Below are 22,851 nucleotides of genomic sequence, written 5' to 3' on the forward strand. Positions count from 1 at the left end.
CACCACCTGCAGGACACACGTACAGCAAACGCTCATTATATCCCAACACCTCCCCCGACACCTCCCCAATACCTCCCACACACAGCAGCGGAAATCCTGCCCCACCGTCACCACCTGCAGCACACACGTACAGCAAACGCTCATTATACCCCAACACCTCCCCCGACACCTCCCCAATACCTCCCACACACAGCAGCGGAAATCCTGCCCCACCGTCACCACCTGCAGCACACACGTACAGCAAACGCTCATTATACCCCAATACCTCCCCCGACACCTCCCCAATACCTCCCACACACAGCAGCGGAAATCCTGCCCCACCGTCACCACCTGCAGCACACACGTACAGCAAACGCTCATTATACCCCAACACCTCCCCCGACACCTCCCCAATACCTCCCACACACAGCAGCGGAAATCCTGCCCCACCGTCACCACCTGCAGCACACACGGACAGCAAACGCTCATTATACCCCAACACCTCCCCCGACACCTCCCCCAATACCTCCCACACACAGCAGCGGAAATCCTGCCCCACCGTCACCACCTGCAGGACACACGGACAGCAAACGCTCATTATACCCCCAACACCTCCCCCGACACCTCCCCAATACCTCCCACACACAGCAGCGGAAATCCTGCCCCACCGTCACCACCTGCAGGACACACGGACAGCAAACGCTCATTATACCCCAACACCTCCCCCAATACCTCCCACACACAGCAGCGGAAATCCTGCCCCACCGTCACCACCTGCAGGACACACGTACAGCAAACGCTCATTATACCCCAACACCTCCCCCGACACCTCCCCAATACCTGCCACACACAGCAGCGGAAATCCTGCCCCACCGTCACCACCTGCAGGACACACGGACAGCAAACGCTCATTATACCCCAACACCTCCCCCGACACCTCCCCAATACCTCCCACACACAGCAGCGGAAATCCTGCCCCACCGTCACCACCTGCAGGACACATGTACAGCAAACGCTCATTATACCCCCAACACCTCCCCCGACACCACCCCAATACCTCCCACACACAGCAGCGGAAATCCTGCCCCACCGTCACCACCTGCAGGACACACGTACAGCAAACGCTCATTATACCCCCAACACCTCCCCCGACACCACCCCAATACCTCCCACACACAGCAGCGGAAATCCTGCCCCACCGCCACCACCTGCAGGACACACGTACAGCAAACGCTCATTATACCCCAACACCTCCCCCGACACCTCCCCAATACCTCCCACACACAGCAGCGGAAATCCTGCCCCACCGTCACCACCTGCAGCACACACGTACAGCAAACGCTCATTATACCCCAATACCTCCCCCGACACCTCCCACACACAGCAGCGGAAATCCTGCCCCACCGTCACCACCTGCAGGACACACGTACAGCAAACGCTCATTATACCCCAACACCTCCCCCGATACCACCCCAATACCTCCCACACACAGCAGCAGAAATCCTGCCCCACCGTCACCACCTGCAGGACACACGTACAGCAAACGCTCATTATACCCCAACACCTCCCCCGACACCTCCCCAATACCTCCCACACACAGCAGCGGAAATCCTGCCCCACCGTCACCACCTGCAGGACACACGGACAGCAAACGCTCATTATACCCCAACACCTCCCCCGACACCTCCCCAATACCTCCCACACACAACAGCGGAAATCCTGCCCCACCGTCACCACCTGCAGGACACACGGACAGCAAACGCTCATTATACCCCAATACCTCCCCCGACACCTCCCCAATACCTCCCACACACAGCAGCGGAAATCCTGCCCCACCGTCACCACCTGCAGGACACACGGACAGCAAACGCTCATTATACCCCAACACCTCCCCCGACACCTCCCCAATACCTCCCACACACAGCAGCGGAAATCCTGCCCCACCGTCACCACCTGCAGGACACACGTACAGCAAACGCTCATTATACCCCAATACCTCCCCCGACACTTCCCCAATACCTCCCACACACAGCAGCGGAAATCCTGCCCCACCGTCACCACCTGCAGGACACACGGACAGCAAACGCTCATTATACCCCCAACACCTCCCCCGACACCACCCCAATACCTCCCACACACAGCAGCGGAAATCCTGCCCCACCGTCACCACCTGCAGGACACACGGACAGCAAACGCTCATTATACCCCCGACACCTCCCCAATACCTCCCACACACAGCAGCGGAAATCCTGCCCCACCGTCACCACCTGCAGGACACACGTACAGCAAACACTCATTATACCCCAACACCTCCCCCGACACCTCCCCAATACCTCCCACACACAGCAGCGGAAATCCTGCCCCACCGTCACCACCTGCAGGACACACGTACAGCAAACGCTCATTATACCCCAATACCTCCCCCGACACCTCCCCAATACCTCCCACACACAGCAGCGGAAATCCTGCCCCACCGTCACCACCTGCAGGACACACAGACAGCAAACACTCATTATACCCCAACACCTCCCCCGACACCTCCCCAATACCTCCCACACACAGCAGCGGAAATCCTGCCCCACCGTCACCACCTGCAGGACACACGGACAGCAAACGCTCATTATACCCCCAACACCTCCCCCGACACCTCCCCCAATACCTCCCATACACAGCAGCGGAAATCCTGCCCCACCGTCACCACCTGCAGGACACACGTACAGCAAACGCTCATTATACCCCCAACACCTCCCCCGACACCACCCCAATACCTCCCACACACAGCAGCGGAAATCCTGCCCCACCGTCACCACCTGCAGGACACACGTACAGCAAACGCTCATTATACCCCCAACACCTCCCCCGACACCTCCCCCAATACCTCCCATACACAGCAGCGGAAATCCTGCCCCACCGTCACCACCTGCAGGACACACGTACAGCAAACGCTCATTATACCCCAACACCTCCCCCGACACCTCCCCAATACCTCCCAAACACAGCAGCGGAAATCCTGCCCCACCGTCACCACCTGCAGGACACACGTACAGCAAACGCTCATTATACCCCCAACACCTCCCCCGACACCACCTCAATACCTCCCACACACAGCAGCGGAAATCCTGCCCCACCGTCACCACCTGCAGGACACACGTACAGCAAACGCTCATTATACCACAACACCTCCCCCGACACCACCCCAATACCTCCCACACACAGCAGCGGAAATCCTGCCCCACCGTCACCACCTGCAGGACACACGTACAGCAAACGTTTGTTATACCCCCAACACCTCCCCAATACCTCCCACACACAGCAGCGGAAATCCTGCCCCACCGTCACCACCTGCAGGACACACGGACAGCAAACGCTCATTATACCCCAACACCTCCCCCGACACCACCCCAATACCTCCCACACACAGCAGCGGAAATCCTGCCCCACCGTCACCACCTGTAGGACACACGGACAGCAAACGCTCATTATACCCCAACACCTCCCCCGACACCTCCCCAATACCTCCCACACACAGCAGCGGAAATCCTGCCCCACCGTCACCACCTGCAGGACACACGGACAGCAAACGCTCATTATACCCCAACACCTCCCCCGACACCACCCCAATACCTCCCACACACAGCAGCGGAAATCCTGCCCCACCGTCACCACCTGCAGGACACACGGACAGCAAACGCTCATTATACCCCAACACCTCCCCCGACACCTCCCCAATACCTCCCACACACAGCAGCGGAAATCCTGCCCCACCGTCACCACCTGCAGGACACACGGACAGCAAACGCTCATTATACCCCAACACCTCCCCCGACACCTCCCCAATACCTCCCACACACAGCAGCGGAAATCCTGCCCCACCGTCACCTCCTGCAGGACACACGGACAGCAAACGCTCAATATAACCTCTGCTCCAAACCTTAGCACCCCAATACCTCCCTCATGTGTGACCTTTCCCCTGACAGCACCCCAATACCTCCCTCATGTGTGACCTTTCCCATGATAGGACCCCAATACCTCCCTCACGTGTCCTCTCCTGTCCCCATACCTTCCACCTGTGACTTTCCCTTACTCCCAGCCCCTACCGATCACAGACACCAGTATATACCTTATTCCCCGGACTGACAGCAATATCTTCTATTTCTCCATCATGAGCTTTATAATCAGAAAGTTTCTTCATCCCAGGGACCTAGAAAATAAAATCCCAACATAAAGATATAAGTAACGTCATCGGTGTCCTGTCCCAGGATGATATTCCACAGGTATTATCTTATTATAGAGTAATGTCCACCAGGTACTCCCTATACACATATAACATGAGCAGTATTAGTCACTGGGGTTACAGGTATTATCTTATTATAGAGTAATGTCCCCCAGGTACTCCCTATACACATAATATGAGCAGTATTAGTCACTGGGGTTACAGGTATTAGCTTATTATAGAGTAATGTCCCCCAGGTACTCCCTATACACATATAACATGAGCAGTATTAGTCACTGGGGTTACAGGTATTATCTTATTATAGAGTAATGTCCCCCAGGTACTCCCTATACACATAATATGAGCAGTATTAGTCACTGGGGTTACAGGTATTAGCTTATTATAGAGTAATGTCCCCCAGGTACTCCCTATACACATATAACATGAGCAGTATTAGTCACTGGGGTTACAGGTATTAGATTATTATAGAGTAATGTCCCCCAGGTACTCCCTATACACATATAACATGAGCAGTATTAGTCACTGGGGTTACAGGTATTAGATTATTACAGGTTGAGTATCCCATATCCAAATATTCCGAAATACGGAATATTCCGAAATACGGACTTTTTTGAGTGAGAGTGAGATAGTGAAACCTTTGTTTTTTGATGGCTTAATGTACACAACTTTGTTTAATACACAAAATTATTAAAAAAATTGTATTAAATGACCTTCAGGCTGTGTGTATAAGGTGTATATGTAACATAAATGCATTCTGTGCTTAGACTTGGGTCCCATCACCATGATATCTCATTATGGTGTGCAATTATTCCAAAATACGGAAAAATCCCATATCCAAAATACCTCTGGTCCCAAGCATTTTGGATAAGGGATACTCAACCTGTATAGAGTAATGAATTCCAGGTACTCCCTATACACATATAACATGAGCAGTATTAGTCACTGGGGTTACAGGTATTCGCTTATTATAGAGTAATGTCTCCCAGGTACTCTCTATACACATATAATATGAGCAGTATTAGTCACTGGGGATACAGGTATTAGATTATTATAGAGTAACGTCTCCCAGGTACCCCCTATACACATATAACATGAGCAGCATTTAGTCACTGGGGTTACAGGTATTAGCTTATTATACAGTATGTCCCCCGGGTACTCCCTATACACATATAACATGAGCAGTATTAGTCACTGGGGTTACAGGTATTAGCTTATTATAGAGTAATGTCTCCCAGGTACTCCCTACACACATAATATGAGCAGTATAAATCACTGGGGTTACAGGTATTAGCTTATTATAGAGTAATGTCTTCCAGGTACTCCCTATGCACATAATATGAGCAGTATTAGTCACTGGGGTTACAGGTATTTGCTTATTATAGAGTACTGTCCCCCAGGTACTCCCTATACACATATAACATGAGCAGTATTAGTCACTGGGGTTACAGGTATTAGCTTATTATAATGTCTTCCAGGTACTCCCTATACACATATAACATGAGCAGTATAAGTCACTGGGGTTACAGGTATTAGCTTATTATAGAGTACTGTCCCCCAGGTGCTCCCTATACACATATAACATGAGCAGTATTAGTCACTGGGGATACAGGTATTAGCTTATTATAGAGTACTGTCTCCCAGGTACTCCCTATACACATATAACATGAGCAGTATTAGTCACTGGGGTTAAAGGTATTAGCTTATTATAGAGTATGTCCCCCGGGTACTCCCTATACACATATAACATGAGCAGTATTAGTCACTGGGGTTACAAGTATTAGCTTATTATAGAGTAATGTCTCCCAGGTACTCCCTATACACATAACATGAGCAGTATTAGTCACTGGGGTTACAGGTATTAGCTTATTATAGAGTAATGTCTCCCAGGTACTCCCTATACACATAACATGAGCAGTATTAGTCACTGGGGTTACAGGTATTAGCTTATTATAGAGTAATGTCTCCCAGGTACCCCCTATACACATATAACATGAGCAGTATTAGTAATTTGGGTTACAGGTATTAGCTTATTATAGAGTAATGTCCCCAGGTACTCCCTATACACATATACCATGAGCAGTATTATTCACTGGGGTTAAAGGTATTAGGTTATTATAGAGTATGTCCCCCGGGTACTCCCTATACACATATAACATGAGCAGTATTAGTCACTGGGGTTACAAGTATTAGCTTATTATAGGGTAATGTCTCCCAGGTACTCTCTATACACATAATATGAGCAGTATTAGTCACTGGGGTTACAGGTATTAGCTTATTATAATGTCTTCCAGGTACTCCCTATACACATATAAAACATAAGCAGTATAAGTCACTGGGGTTACAGGTATTAGCTTATTATAGAGTACTGTCCCCCAGGTACTCCCTATACACATATAACATGAGCAGTATTAGTCACTGGGGTTACAGGTATTAGCTTATTATAGAGTACTGTCCCCAAGGTACTCCCTATACACATATAACATGAGCAGTATTAGTCACTGGGGTTACAGGTATTAGCTTATTATAGAGTAATGTCCCCCAGGTACTCCCTATACACATATAACATGAGCAGTATTAGTCACTGGGGTTACAGGTATTAGCTTATTATAGAGTACTGTCCCCAAGGTACTCCCTATACACATATAACATGAGCAGTATTAGTCACTGGGGTTACAGGTATTAGCTTATTATAGAGTAATGTCCCCCAGGTACTCCCTATACACATATAACATGAGCAGTATTAGTCACTGGGGTTACAAGTATTAGCTTATTATAGGGTAATGCATCCCAGGAACTCTCTATACACATAATATGAGCAGTATTAGTCACTGGAGTTACAGGTATTAGCTTATTATAGAGTAATGTCTTCCAGGTACTCCCTATACACATATAACATGAGCAGTATAAGTCACTGGGGTTACAGGTATTCGCTTATTATAGAGTAATGTCTTCTAGGTACTCCCTATACACATAACATGAGCAGTATTAGTCACTGGGGTTACAGGTATTAGCTTATTATAGAGTAATGTCTCCCAGGTACTCCCTATACACATAATATGAGCAGTATAAATCACTGGGGTTACAGGTATTAGCTTATTATAGAGTAATGTCTTCCAGGTACTCCCTATATACATAACATGAGCAGTATTAGTCACTGGGGTTACAGGTATTAGCTTATTATAATGTCTTCCAGGTACTCCCTATACACATATAACATGAGCAGTATAAGTCACTGGGGTTACAGGTATTAGCTTATTATAGAGTACTGTCCCCCAGGTGCTCCCTATACACATATAACATGAGCAGTATTAGTCACTGGGGATACAGGTATTAGCTTATTATAGAGTACTGTCTCCCAGGTACTCCCTATACACATATAACATGAGCAGTATTAGTCACTGGGGTTAAAGGTATTAGCTTATTATAGAGTATGTCCCCCGGGTACTCCCTATACACATATAACATGAGCAGTATTAGTCACTGGGGTTACAAGTATTAGCTTATTATAGAGTAATGTCTCCCAGGTACTCCCTATACACATAACATGAGCAGTATTAGTCACTGGGGTTACAGGTATTAGCTTATTATAGAGTAATGTCTCCCAGGTACTCCCTATACACATAACATGAGCAGTATTAGTCACTGGGGTTACAGGTATTAGCTTATTATAGAGTAATGTCTCCCAGGTACCCCCTATACACATATAACATGAGCAGTATTAGTAATTTGGGTTACAGGTATTAGCTTATTATAGAGTAATGTCCCCCAGGTACTCCCTATACACATATACCATGAGCAGTATTAGTCACTGGGGTTAAAGGTATTAGGTTATTATAGAGTATGTCCCCCGGGTACTCCCTATACACATATAACATGAGCAGTATTAGTCACTGGGGTTACAAGTATTAGCTTATTATAGGGTAATGTCTCCCAGGTACTCTCTATACACATAATATGAGCAGTATTAGTCACTGGGGTTACAGGTATTAGCTTATTATAATGTCTTCCAGGTACTCCCTATACACATATAAAACATAAGCAGTATAAGTCACTGGGGTTACAGGTATTAGCTTATTATAGAGTACTGTCCCCCAGGTACTCCCTATACACATATAACATGAGCAGTATTAGTCACTGGGGTTACAGGTATTAGCTTATTATAGAGTACTGTCCCCAAGGTACTCCCTATACACATATAACATGAGCAGTATTAGTCACTGGGGTTACAGGTATTAGCTTATTATAGAGGAATGTCCCCCAGGTACTCCCTATACACATATAACATGAGCAGTATTAGTCACTGGGGTTACAGGTATTAGCTTATTATAGAGTACTGTCCCCAAGGTACTCCCTATACACATATAACATGAGCAGTATTAGTCACTGGGGTTACAGGTATTAGCTTATTATAGAGTAATGTCCCCCAGGTACTCCCTATACACATATAACATGAGCAGTATTAGTCACTGGGGTTACAAGTATTAGCTTATTATAGGGTAATGCATCCCAGGAACTCTCTATACACATAATATGAGCAGTATTAGTCACTGGAGTTACAGGTATTAGCTTATTATAGAGTAATGTCTTCCAGGTACTCCCTATACACATATAACATGAGCAGTATAAGTCACTGGGGTTACAGGTATTCGCTTATTATAGAGTAATGTCTTCTAGGTACTCCCTATACACATAACATGAGCAGTATTAGTCACTGGGGTTACAGGTATTAGCTTATTATAGAGTAATGTCTCCCAGGTACTCCCTATACACATAATATGAGTAGTATTAGTCACTGGGGTTACAGGTATTAGCTTATTATAGAGTAATGTCTCCCAGGTACTCCCTATACACATAACATGAGCAGTATTAGTCACTGGGGTTACAGGTATTAGCTTATTATAGAGTAATGTCTCCCAGGTACTCCCTATACACATAACATGAGCAGTATTAGTCACTGGGGTTACAGGTATTAGCTTATTATAGAGTAATGTCTCCCAGGTACCCCCTATACACATATAACATGAGCAGTATTAGTAATTTGGGTTACAGGTATTAGCTTATTATAGAGTAATGTCCCCCAGGTACTCCCTATACACATATACCATGAGCAGTATTAGTCACTGGGGTTAAAGGTATTAGGTTATTATAGAGTATGTCCCCCGGGTACTCCCTATACACATATAACATGAGCAGTATTAGTCACTGGGGTTACAAGTATTAGCTTATTATAGGGTAATGTCTCCCAGGTACTCTCTATACACATAATATGAGCAGTATTAGTCACTGGGGTTACAGGTATTAGCTTATTATAATGTCTTCCAGGTACTCCCTATACACATATAAAACATAAGCAGTATAAGTCACTGGGGTTACAGGTATTAGCTTATTATAGAGTACTGTCCCCCAGGTACTCCCTATACACATATAACATGAGCAGTATTAGTCACTGGGGTTACAGGTATTAGCTTATTATAGAGTACTGTCCCCAAGGTACTCCCTATACACATATAACATGAGCAGTATTAGTCACTGGGGTTACAGGTATTAGCTTATTATAGAGGAATGTCCCCCAGGTACTCCCTATACACATATAACATGAGCAGTATTAGTCACTGGGGTTACAGGTATTAGCTTATTATAGAGTACTGTCCCCAAGGTACTCCCTATACACATATAACATGAGCAGTATTAGTCACTGGGGTTACAGGTATTAGCTTATTATAGAGTAATGTCCCCCAGGTACTCCCTATACACATATAACATGAGCAGTATTAGTCACTGGGGTTACAAGTATTAGCTTATTATAGGGTAATGCATCCCAGGAACTCTCTATACACATAATATGAGCAGTATTAGTCACTGGAGTTACAGGTATTAGCTTATTATAGAGTAATGTCTTCCAGGTACTCCCTATACACATATAACATGAGCAGTATAAGTCACTGGGGTTACAGGTATTCGCTTATTATAGAGTAATGTCTTCTAGGTACTCCCTATACACATAACATGAGCAGTATTAGTCACTGGGGTTACAGGTATTAGCTTATTATAGAGTAATGTCTCCCAGGTACTCCCTATACACATAATATGAGTAGTATTAGTCACTGGGGTTACAGGTATTAGCTTATTATAGAGTAATGTCTCCCAGGTACTCCCTATACACATAATATGAGCAGTATAAATCACTGGGGTTACAGGTATTAGCTTATTATAGAGTAATGTCTTCCAGGTACTCCTTATATACATAACATGAGCAGTATTAGTCACTGGGGTTACAGGTATTAGCTTATTATAATGTCTTCCAGGTACTCCCTATACACATATAACATGAGCAGTATAAGTCACTGGGGTTACAGGTATTAGCTTATTATAGAGTACTGTCCCCCAGGTACTCCCTATACACATATAACATGAGGAGTATTAGTCACTGGGGTTACAGGTATTAGCTTATTATAGAGTAATGTCTCCCAGGTACTCCCTATACACATAATATGAGCAGTATTAGGTCACTGGGGTTACAGGTATTAGCTTATTATAGAGTAATGTCCCCCAGGTACTTCCTATACACATATAACATGAGCAGTATTAGTCACTGGGGTTACAGGTATTAGCTTATTATAGACTAATGTCTCCCAGGTACTCCCTATACACACATAACATGAGCAGTATTAGTCACTGGGGTTACAGGTATTAGCTTATTATAGAGTAATGTCTCCCAGGTACTCCCTATACACATATACCATGAGCAGTATTAGTCACTGGGGTTACAGGTATTAGCTTATTATAGAGTACTGTCCCCCAGGTACTCCCTATACACATAATATGAGCAGTATTAGTCACTGGGGTACAGGTATTAGCTGTACTGTCCCCCAGGTACTTCCTATACACATATAACATGAGCAGTATTAGTCACTGGGGTTACAGGTATTAGCTTATTATAGAGTAATGTCCCCCAGGTACTCCCTATACACATATAACATGAGCAGTATTAGTCACTGGGGTTACAAGTATTAGCTTATTATAGAGTAATGTCTCCCAGGTACTCCCTATACACATATAACATGAGCAGTATTAGTCACTGGGGTTACAGGTATTAGCTTATTATAGAGTAATGTCTCCCAGGTACTCTCTATACACATAATATGAGCAGTATTAGTCACTGAGGTTATAGGTTGTGGCCGGAGAGCCCCAGCCACGAGGCAAATGGCCGCCGCAGCACTGAAGGGGTTAACCCCTAGTGCCCGGCGCCATTTTAAAAGGACAAAGGGCGCTTGGCGCCAGATTTGAACTGTGTTGGGCGCTAGGCGCCGTGTTGTATAAAATGTGTAAAATATTGTATTCTTTGAATGTGCCGTGGTCCCGGACCCCTCCGGAGACCACGGCAGTGAAGGCAGCCCCCGGCGCGCTCAGCAGAGTGTGCGCGCCGGTGGAGAGGGCAGCCGCTGACCGCCGGAGTCCAGGAGCTCCGCTCCCGGCAGCGGTCAGTGTAGCCCCGGGCGCACTGGAGTGTGCGCGCCGGGGAGAAGGGAGAAGGGTGAGCGCTGCGGCTGGGAGCTCGGCTCCCGCTGCAGTGCTCTCTGTGAGAGCCGCCGCTGGGGGCCGGGAGCTCTGCTCCCGGCGCCTCAGCCCAGCACGGGTGGCCAGCCGCAGCAGCCGGGACGGACGTCCCGGGCTGCTAGCCGGCGAGGGGGGGTGCGCCGCAGCCCGGCTCCCCGCCGGACGCTGCGGCGAGGCTACTAGACAGCGCCGCTCATGGGGGACCGGGCTAGCCGGCTCCATAGCGGTGTGGGGGAAATTAGGCTGGCGAGCAGGCTGATGAGCGCTGGGGTCCGGGAGCTACGCTCCCGGCGCCTCAGCGCTGCAACAGAGCCAGAGTCACGGCGGCCGGGACAAGTGTCCCGGGCCGCCGGGCTTCAGTACAGGGGTGTGCGCCGCTGCGTGCGGCGGGGCCACAAAAGTAGTGCCACACTGGGGGGACAGGGAGAGCCAGCTCCCTGGACCCCAGTGGCAGGCAGGCAGGCTGGAGGGTGGGGGAAGCCAGCCCCATACCTCCAGCACTGAGAGAGCCCTAGCAGCCAGGCTGCAGGGCTAGGGGAGCCAGAACAGACAGGGTCCTAGCAGCCAGGCTGCAGGGCTAGGACAGTATTCCACAAACCAGACATTGTGTAAAATGTAGAAAGTACAGTGTGTTGTAAGGCACTGCAGTGCCTAGGTATGTGGAGCCTGTGCAGGCTCAGAGTGTATTTAAATGTATAACATGTACAGTGTGATTTAAATGTGATGTATTTAAAGGTAAATTGCACTTACTTGATTGTGTGTCCCAGGAGGGGGGAATCCATAGCTGTGCAGGCTGATGGATTCTCCCAGACCTTTTCCCCAAAAACGGAATGCTTTCCCATCCAGCCTCACATTTCCAAGGGGCACAGGGAGAAGGAGAAGCAGCTCAGATGGGAAGCAAGCTGAGTGGTTTCTTGGAGCTCCATGGAGATCAGCCGTAGTGGCCAAGAAACCTGGACCGGGGAGCCAGGCTGCCCAGCTCTGGAGCCCAAATCCAGGCTGCAGGCAGTGAGAGGGGTCCCGGGCAGGTTTCTGGAGGTCAGATTTAGGAGGGAAAACTTCCCCCAGCCAGACTTAACGGCACCGTGGGAGTATCCTGAATCTCCAAGATGGGAGAGTCAAAGGAGACCGACCACTCCCCACTGTCCATAGGGAACAATGTAAAGCTGTGCATGAGACCAAAGCATGCACAGCTCATGGGTAAACATTGATTCGTTGTGCACCACAGGGCGGGCTTACCCCCTGTGGTAAGGGGTCTTGGAGAGGGATAAAAGAAGGGCAGTTGGCCCATAGTAGTATTGTAACATCTTCTTCTGCTGAAAACATCTGATTGTATGCTGTTGCCCCTAGCAATAGGGAGGAGCCTTTTTAAAGGTTATTTGAGCAATAAACATCTTTGCCTCAAGAAGACTGCTTCATCTTGTGACCTACAGGGTTAGGCCAAACCTAGCCCCGTTCTCCGGCTGTCCAGGGAAGCACCTGACGTCTCCAAGCTCCGCCTTCCGCCAGCTACCGGTAGAGGCCTAGCAAGTGGCTAGTGGGGATTCGTCAACACCACACAGGTGTGGTAAGGCAGTGCGTCGGCACATACAGAGCAGAACCGTGGTTCCAAACGCCACGGCAGGTTAGGAGTTTGGTGGTGGCAGCGAGAACCCGCCCACAGCGCAGTGGGTGGAGTCAGTAACAGGCGGTTACTGACGGTAAGCGGGAATCCCCTATGTGGTCAGGCCTCGTGCGGCTTGACCTACCATTCTGTGCTCAGTCGACGTGACGCGGCAAGCGGCGAGTGCTTCCGTACGGTACCGTCCTGTCACATAGGTATTAGCTTATTATAGAGTAATGTCTTCCAGGTACTCCCTATACACATATAACATGAGCAGTGTAAGTCACTGGGGTTACAGGTATTCGCTTATTATAGAGTAATGTCTTCCACGTACTCCTATACACATAACATGAGCAGTATTAGTCACTGGGGTTACAGGTAGTAGCTTATTATAGAGTAATGTCTCCCAGGTACTCCCTATACACATAATATGAGCAGTATTAGTCACTGGGGTTACAGGTAGTAGCTTATTATAGAGTAATGTCTCCCAGGTACTCCCTATACACATAATATGAGCAGTATTAGTCACTGGGGTTACAGGTATTAGCTGTACTGTCCCCCAGGTACTCCCTATACACATATACCATGAGCAGTATTAGTCACTGGGGTTACAGATATTAGCTTATTATAGAGTACTGTCCCCCAGGTACTGCCTATACACACATAACATGAGCAGTATTAGTCACTGGGGTTACAGGTGTTAGCTTATTATAGAGTAATGTCCCCCAGGTACTCCCTATACACATATACCATGAGCAGTATTAGTCACTGGGGTTACAGGTATTAGCTTATTATAGAGTAATGTCTTCCAGGTACTCCCTATACACATATAACTTGAGCAGTATAAGTCACTGGGGTTACAGGTATTCGCTTATTATAGAGTAATGTCTTCCACGTACTCCCTATACACATAACATGAGCAGTATTAGTCACTGGGGTTACAGGTATTAGCTTATTATAGAGTAATGTCTCCCAGGTACTCCCTATACACATAATATGAGGAGTATTAGTCACTGGGGTTACAGGTATTAGCTTATTATAGAGTAATGTCTCCCAGGTACTCCCTATACACATAATATGAGCAGTATTAGTCACTGGGGTTACAGGTATTAGCTTATTATAGAGTAATGTCTCCCAGGTACTCCCTATACACATATGAGCAGTATTAGTCACTGGGGTTACAGGTATTAGCTTATTATAGAGTAATGTCTCCCAGGTACTCCCTATACACATAATATGAGGAGTATTAGTCACTGGGGTCACAGGTATTAGCTTATTATAGAGTAATGTCTCCCAGGTACTCCCTATACACATAATATGAGCAGTATTAGTCACTGGGGTTACAGGTATTAGCTTATTATAGAGTAATGTCTCCCAGGTACTCCCTATACACATAATATGAGGAGTATTAGTCACTGGGGTTACAGGTATTAGCTTATTATAGAGTAATGTCTCCCAGGTACTCCCTATACACATAATATGAGGAGTATTAGTCACTGGGGTTACAGGTATTAGCTTATTATAGAGTAATGTCTCCCAGGTACTCCCTATACACATAATATGAGGAGTATTGGTCACTGGGGTTACAGGTATTAGCTTATTATAGAGTAATGTCTCCCAGGTACTCCCTATACACATAATATGAGGAGTATTAGTCACTGGGGTTACAGGTATTAGCTTATTATAGAGTAATGTCTCCCAGGTACTCCCTATACACATAATATGAGGAGTATTAGTCACTGGGGTTACAGGTATTAGCTTATTATAGAGTAATGTCTCCCAGGTACTCCCTATACACATAATATGAGGAGTATTAGTCACTGGGGTTACAGGTATTAGCTTATTATAGAGTAATGTCTCCCAGGTACTCCCTATACACATAATATGAGGAGTATTAGTCACTGGGGTTACAGGTATTAGCTTATTATAGAGTACTGTCTCCCAGGTACTCCCTATACACATAATATGAGGAGTATTAGTAACTGGGGTTACAGGTATTAGCTTATTATAGAGTAATGTCTCCCAGGTACTCCCTATACACATAATATGAGGAGTATTAGTCACTGGGGTTACAGGTATTAGCTTATTATAGAGTAATGTCTCCCAGGTACTCCCTATACACATAATATGAGGAGTATTAGTCACTGGGGTTACAGGTATTAGCTTATTATAGAGTAATGTCTCCCAGGTACTCCCTATACACATAATATGAGGAGTATTAGTCACTGGGGTTACAGGTATTAGCTTATTATAGAGTAATGTCTCCCAGGTACTCCCTATACACATAATATGGAGTATTAGTCACTGGGGTTACAGGTATTAGCTTATTATAGAGTAATGTCTCCCAGGTACTCCCTATACACATAATATGAGGAGTATTAGTCACTGGGGTTACAGGTATTAGCTTATTATAGAGTAATGTCTCCCAGGTACTCCCTATACACATAATATGAGGAGTATTAGTCACTGGGGTTACAGGTATTAGCTTATTATAGAGTAATGTCTCCCAGGTACTCCCTATACACATAATATGAGGAGTATTAGTCACTGGGGTTACAGGTATTAGCTTATTATAGAGTACTGTCTCCCAGGTACTCCCTATACACATAATATGAGGAGTATTAGTCACTGGGGTTACAGGTATTAGCTTATTATAGAGTACCGTCTCCCAGGTACTCCCTATACATATAATATAAGCAGTATTAGTCACTGGGGTTACAGGTATTAGCTTATTATAGAGTACCGTCTCCCAGGTACTCCCTATACACATAATATGAGCAGTATTAGTCACTGGGGTCACAGGTATTAGCCATTTATAGAGTACTGTCTCCTAGGTACTCCCTATACACATAATATGAGGAGTATTAGTCACTGGGGTTACAGGTATTAGCTTATTATAGAGTAATGTCTCCCAGGTACTCCCTATACACATAATATGAGGAGTATTAGTCACTGGGGTTACAGGTATTAGCTTATTATAGAGTAATGTCTCCCAGGTACTCTCTATACACATAATATGAGGAGTATTAGTCACTGGGGTTACAGGTATTAGCTTATTATAGAGTAATGTCTCCCAGGTACTCCCTATACACATAATATGAGGAGTATTAGTCACTGGGGTTACAGGTATTAGCTTATTATAGAGTAATGTCTCCCAGGTACTCCCTATACACATAATATGAGGAGTATTAGTCACTGGGGTTACAGGTATTAGCTTATTATAGAGTACTGTCTCCCAGGTACTCCCTATACACATAATATGAGGAGTATTAGTCACTGGGGTTACAGGTATTAGCTTATTATAGAGTACTGTCTCCCAGGTACTCCCTATACATATAATATAAGCAGTATTAGTCACTGGGGTTACAGGTATTAGCTTATTATAGAGTACCGTCTCCCAGGTACTCCCTATACACATAATATGAGGAGTATTAGTCACTGGGGTTACAGGTATTAGCTTATTATAGAGTACTGTCTCCCAGGTACTCCCTATACATATAATATAAGCAGTATTAGTCACTGGGGTTACAGGTATTAGCTTATTATAGAGTACTGTCTCCCAGGTACTCCCTATACACATAATATGAGCAGTATTAGTCACTGGGGTCACAGGTATTAGCTATTTATAGAGTACTGTCTCCTCGGTACTCCCTATACACATAATATGAGCAGTATTAGTCACTGGGGTCACAGGTATTAGCTATTTATAGAGTACTGTCTCCCAGGTACTCCCTATACACATAATATGAGCAGTATTAGTCACTGGGGTCACAGGTATTAGCTATTTATAGAGTAATGTCTCCCAGGTACTCCCTATACACATAATATGAGCGGGTGTCAGGGGCTGCGGATCACACATAGAACAGGTGTTATGTACATTCAGTCACGCTCCATTCTCTATCACTTATTCCTGGGAATCGTGGCTGGACCATGTTAGTGTAACGCCCTTTGTATTAAATGCTGCTGGATGGCGCGTTGCAAGATGTTACTATGGCAATAAGATGGTGAGTAGGTAGGTGTTACAGCCAGTAGGTAGTACGCAGATTATACACCTGGCACACGTACCTCCCAAATCCGGATATGTCCATCAGCACCCCCTGTCAGTAATTTGGAAGCGTCTTGGTTAAAACACACTGCCTTCTGCAGAGTATCAGTGCTGAAATCTGTCTGTACCACTGCAACAGTCTGCAGGGTGATGTCCGGGGTGTCATCCTTAGTGCCTGCCCCGCTGGCTTCTGTGCTGCTCTTCGACGGCTTCCTCTTCCTTGACCCCCGGTCATTACTTTCTAAGAAAAAGATAAATTAGCTCATTAAAGCCAGGGACTGGAAACCGACACATGTCCATGAAACGTGTGGTTGTGTGGTCAGGATGGTCATCGCATGAAAGGCCCAGTTTTCCTGTTACAATCAGAATGTGACATGATACGCGTGGGTGTGGAGACGGGCACATGTCTACGAAAAGCGTGTCAGGATGGTCATCACATGAAAGGTGCAGTTTTCCTGTTACAATCAGAATGTGACACGAAACGCGTGGGATTAGAGACGGACACATGTCCATGAAACGCATGGTTGTGTGGTTACAGTCAGGATGGTCATCACATGAAAGGTTCAGTTTTCCTGTTACAATCAGAATATGTGACATGAAACGCGTGGGTAGGAGATGGACACATGTCTATGAAACGCGTGGATGCGGAAATGGACACATGTCTATGAAACGCGTGGTTGTATGGTTACAGTCAGGATGGCCATCGCATTAAAGGTGCAGTTTTCCTGTTACAATCAGAATGTGACATGAAACGCGTGAGAGGAAACGGACACACATATACTTACCAACATTGCCACGGATGCCACCATCATTCTTCTCTTTCTTTGGGTGGTGTTGGTAGCGCAAGATGTGGCATGTAGCATCCTGGCCAGCAGCCAGCAGCTCACCAGCCACGGCCAAGTTCATGGTGGCCCTGGTGTCCGTGTCATGGGAGTATAGTAGCGCTGCACCAAGCTTGTCTGAGATCCGCTCCAGTCGCAGGAAGTGCTGCAGAGAAATGCCGACAGTCATGAAACTGCGAGACACTGCCGCAGGCGGCACAGAGGACACTTACCGGGGCACAGTCATGACACTGCCGCAGGCGGCACAGAGGACACTTACCGGGGCAGTCATGACACTGTGAGACACTGCAGCAGGCGGCACAGAGGACACTTACCGGGGCACAGTCATGATACTGCCGCAGGCGGCACAGAGGACACTTACCGGGGCAGTCATGACACTGTGAGACACTGCAGCAGGCGGCACAGAGGACACTTTCCGCGGCACAGTCATGACACTGCCGCAGGCGGCACAGAGGACACTTACCGGGGCACAGTCATGACATTGCGAGACACTGCCGCAGGCGGCACAAAGGACACTTACCGGGGCACAGTCATGACACTGCCGCAGGCGGCACAGAGGACACTTACCGAGGCACAGTGACACTGCGAGACACTGCCGCAGGCGGCACAGAGGACACTTACCAGGGCGTTCTTAATTCCAGTCTTGGATGACCCACCTCCACCGCCAGTGATAACAGTCCCATCCCCACGGTGAAAGCGGACGCTGTACAGCGGGAACGGAGCGCAGTATAAATCAGGGTGCCGGCGTCTTCCCATTATCAGGGGTAACAGGGACGATATATACACCTGGAAACGGAGACATAGGGGTCTATTCAATATATACTAATATATATATTACACAGACACAAGACAGACATCACCACTCCCGCCGTACAGAGGACATACCCAGACTATACACAGTGAGATGGGACAGGCCGTGGTATATACTAATATATATATTACACAGACACGTGACAGACATCACCACTTCCGCCGTACAGGAGACATACCCAGACTATACACAGTGAGCTGGGACAGGCCGTGGTATATACTAATATATATATTACATAGACACAAGACAGACATCACCACTCCCGCCGTACAGAGGACATACCCAGACTATACACAGTGAGATGGGACAGGCCGTGGTATATACTAATATATATATTACACAGACACAAGACAGACATCACCACTCCCGCCGTACAGAGGACATACCCAGACTATACACAGTGACATGGGACAGGCCGTGGTATATACTAATATATATATTACACAGACACAAGACAGACATCACCACTCCCGCCGTACAGAGGACATACCCAGACTATACACAGTGACATGGGACAGGCCGTGGTATATACTAATATATATATTACACAGACACGTGACAGACATCACCACTTCCGCCGTACAGGAGACATACCCAGACTATACACAGTGAGATGGGACAGGCCGTGGTATATACTAATATATATATTACATAGACACAAGACAGACATCACCACTCCCGCCGTACAGAGGACATACCCAGACTATACACAGTGAGATGGGACAGGCCGTGGTATATACTAATATATATATTACACAGACACAAGACAGACATCACCACTCCCGCCGTACAGAGGACATACCCAGACTATACACAGTGAGATGGGACAGGCCGTGGTATATACTAATATATATATTACACAGACACAAGACAGACATCACCACTCCCGCCGTACAGAGGACATACCCAGACTATACACAGTGAGATGGGACAGGCCGTGGTATATACTAATATATATATTACACAGACAGAAGACAGACATCACCACTTCCGCCGTACAGGAGGCATACCCAGACTATACACAGTGAGATGGGACAGGCCGTGGTATATACTAATATATATATTACACAGACACGTGACATCATCACCACTCCCGCCGTACAGAGGACATACCCAGACTATACACAGTGAGATGGGACAGGCCGTGGTATATACATATATATATTACATAGACATGTGACAGACATCACCACTCCCGCCGTACAGAGGACATACCCAGACTATACACAGTGAGATGGGACAGGCCGTGGTATATACATATATATATTACATAGACACAAGACAGACATCACCACTCCCGCCGTACAGGAGACACGAGGACGCAGCCCCCAGCAGGGCCCCCAGTGACAGGGGAGGCAGTCTCCAGCAGGGGCCCCAGTGACAGGGGAGGCAGTCTCCAGCAGGGGCCCCAGTGACAGGGGAGGCAGTCTCCAGCAGGGGCCCCAGTGACAGGAGAGGCAGTCTCCAGCAGGGGCCCCAGTGACAGGGGAGGCAGTCTCCAGCAGGGGCTCCAGTGACAGGGGAGGCAGTCTCCAGCAGGGCCCCCAGTGACAGGAGAGGCAGTCTCCAGCAGGGGCCCCAGTGACAGGAGAGGCAGTCTCCAGCAGGGGCCCCAGTGACAGGAGAGGCAGTCTCCAGCAGGGGCCCCAGTGACAGGAGAGGCAGTCTCCGGCAGGGGCCCCAGTGACACAGGAGGCAGGTCCCGGCAGGGGCCCCAGTGACACAGGAGGCAGTCTTCAGCAGGGGCCCCAGTGACACAGGAGGCAGTCTCCAGCAGGGGCCCCAGTGACACAGGAGGCAGGTCCCGGCAGGGGCCCCAGTGACACAGGAGGCAGGTCCCGGCAGGGGCCCCAGTGACACAGGAGGCAGGTCCCGGCAGGGGCCCCAGTGACACAGGAGGCAGATCCCGGCAGGGGCCCCAGTGACAGGGGAGGCAGGTCCCGGCAGGGGCCCCTGTGACACAGGAGGTAGGTCCCGGCAGGGGCCCCAGTGACAGGGGAGGCAGGTCCCGGCAGGGGCCCCAGTGACACAGGAGGCAGTCTCCAGCAGGGGCCCCAGTGACAGGGGAGGCAGACCCAGGCAGGGGCCCCAGTGACAGGGGAGGCAGTCTCCAGCAGGGGCCCCAGTGACAGGAGAGGCAGTCTCCAGCAGGGGCCCCAGTGACAGGAGAGGCAGTCTCCAGCAGGGGCCCCAGTGACAGGAGAGGCAGTCTCCAGCAGGGGCCCCAGTGACAGGAGAGGCAGTCTCCAGCAGGGGCCCCAGTGACAGGAGAGGCAGTCTCCAGCAGGGGCTCCAGTGACAGGGGAGGCAGTCTCCAGCAGGGGCTCCAGTGACAGGGGAGGCAGTCTCCAGCAGGGGCCCCAGTGACAGGAGAGGCAGTCTCCAGCAGGGGCTCCAGTGACAGGAGAGGCAGTCTCCAGCAGGGGCCCCAGTGACAGGGGAGGCAGTCTCCAGCAGGGGCCCCAGTGACAGGAGAGGCAGTCTCCAGCAGGGGCCCCGGTGACAGGGGAGGCAGCCCCCAGCAGGGGCCCCAGTGACAGGGGAGGCAGCCCCCAGCAGGGGCCCCAGTGACAGGGGAGGCAGCCCCCAGCAGGGGCCCCAGTGACAGGGGAGGCAGATCCCGGCAGGGGCTCCAGTGACAGGAGAGGCAGTCTCCAGCAGGGGCCCCAGTGACAGGGGAGGCAGTCTCCAGCAGGGGCCCCAGTGACAGGAGAGGCAGTCTCCAGCAGGGGCCCCGGTGACAGGGGAGGCAGCCCCCAGCAGGGGCCCCAGTGACAGGGGAGGCAGCCCCCAGCAGGGGCCCCAGTGACAGGGGAGGCAGCCCCCAGCAGGGGCCCCAGTGACAGGGGAGGCAGATCCCGGCAGGGGCCCCAGTGACAGGGGAGGCAGTCTCCAGCAAGGGCCCCAGTGACAGGGGAGGCAGTCTCCAGCAAGGGCCCCAGTGACAGGGGAGGCAGATCCCGGCAGGGGCCCCAGTGACACAGGAGGCAGATCCCGGCAGGGGCCCCAGTGACAGGGGAGGCAGTCTCCAGCAAGGGCCCCAGTGACAGGGGAGGCAGTCTCCAGCAAGGGCCCCAGTGACAGGGGAGGCAGATCCCGGCAGGGGCCCCAGTGACACAGGAGGCAGGGGTCGGCAGGGGCCCCAGTGACACAGGAGGCAGGTCCCGGCAGGGGCCCCAGTGACACAGGAGGTAGGTCCCGGCAGGGGCCCCAGTGACACAGGAGGTAGGTCCCGGCAGGGGCCCCAGTGACACAGGAGGTAGGTCCCGGCAGGGGCCCCGCTCTCACTTACCGGTGATTCTCATTTACAGCATCAGCAGGATCTGTCACCGGACACAGGCACTGCGCATGCGCACTCAATCCCGGACACCAATCCCGGACACCCATGCGCATGCGCACTAATGCCCAACCTGTACTGCGCATGTCCGGCAGATTCCGCACCTGAGCCGTCCGCCAGCTGATAGCGCTATTTACGCATGCGCAATGTTAGCCCCGCTCTCACTATACTAGGGACACGTCAGCTGGCTGTGGAGAATGTGTCTGCAGTGTAGGCGCCATCTTGTTGAAGCTTGGTCTGTGCTAGAAATGTATTGCACACTGCTGACCTGAGCAGTACTTACCTCCCAGCGTGACGCTGTGCTCCTGTCACCTGAGCTGTACTTACCTCCCAGCGTGGCGCTGTGCTCCCGTCACCTGAGCGGTACTTACCTCCCAGCGTGGCGCTGTGCTCCCGTCACCTGAGCGGTACTTACCTCCCAGCGTGGCGCTGTGCTCCAGTCA

General features: G+C 49.0%; 1 protein-coding gene across 1 annotated transcript in view; it reads right to left on the bottom strand.

The window, feature by feature from the left end:
- PREB (prolactin regulatory element binding) overlaps positions 1–22,491 on the bottom strand; it is a 115,549-nt gene extending 93,058 nt beyond the window's left edge. Inside the window, exons 1-5 of the mRNA XM_063914898.1 lie at positions 22,364–22,491; positions 18,882–19,046; positions 18,204–18,405; positions 17,439–17,659; positions 4,100–4,180 (exon numbers count right to left, since the gene is read on the bottom strand). Coding sequence (XP_063770968.1) covers positions 4,100–4,180; positions 17,439–17,659; positions 18,204–18,405; positions 18,882–19,016 — 639 coding nt within the window. The 5' untranslated portion in view covers positions 19,017–19,046; positions 22,364–22,491. The remainder of the gene's footprint in view (positions 1–4,099; positions 4,181–17,438; positions 17,660–18,203; positions 18,406–18,881; positions 19,047–22,363) is intronic.
- Between the last annotated feature and the right edge of the window lie 360 nt (positions 22,492–22,851).

Source organism: Pseudophryne corroboree, chromosome 4, assembly GCF_028390025.1.
Source record: "Pseudophryne corroboree isolate aPseCor3 chromosome 4, aPseCor3.hap2, whole genome shotgun sequence".
NCBI classification, from domain to species: Eukaryota; Metazoa; Chordata; class Amphibia; order Anura; family Myobatrachidae; genus Pseudophryne; species Pseudophryne corroboree.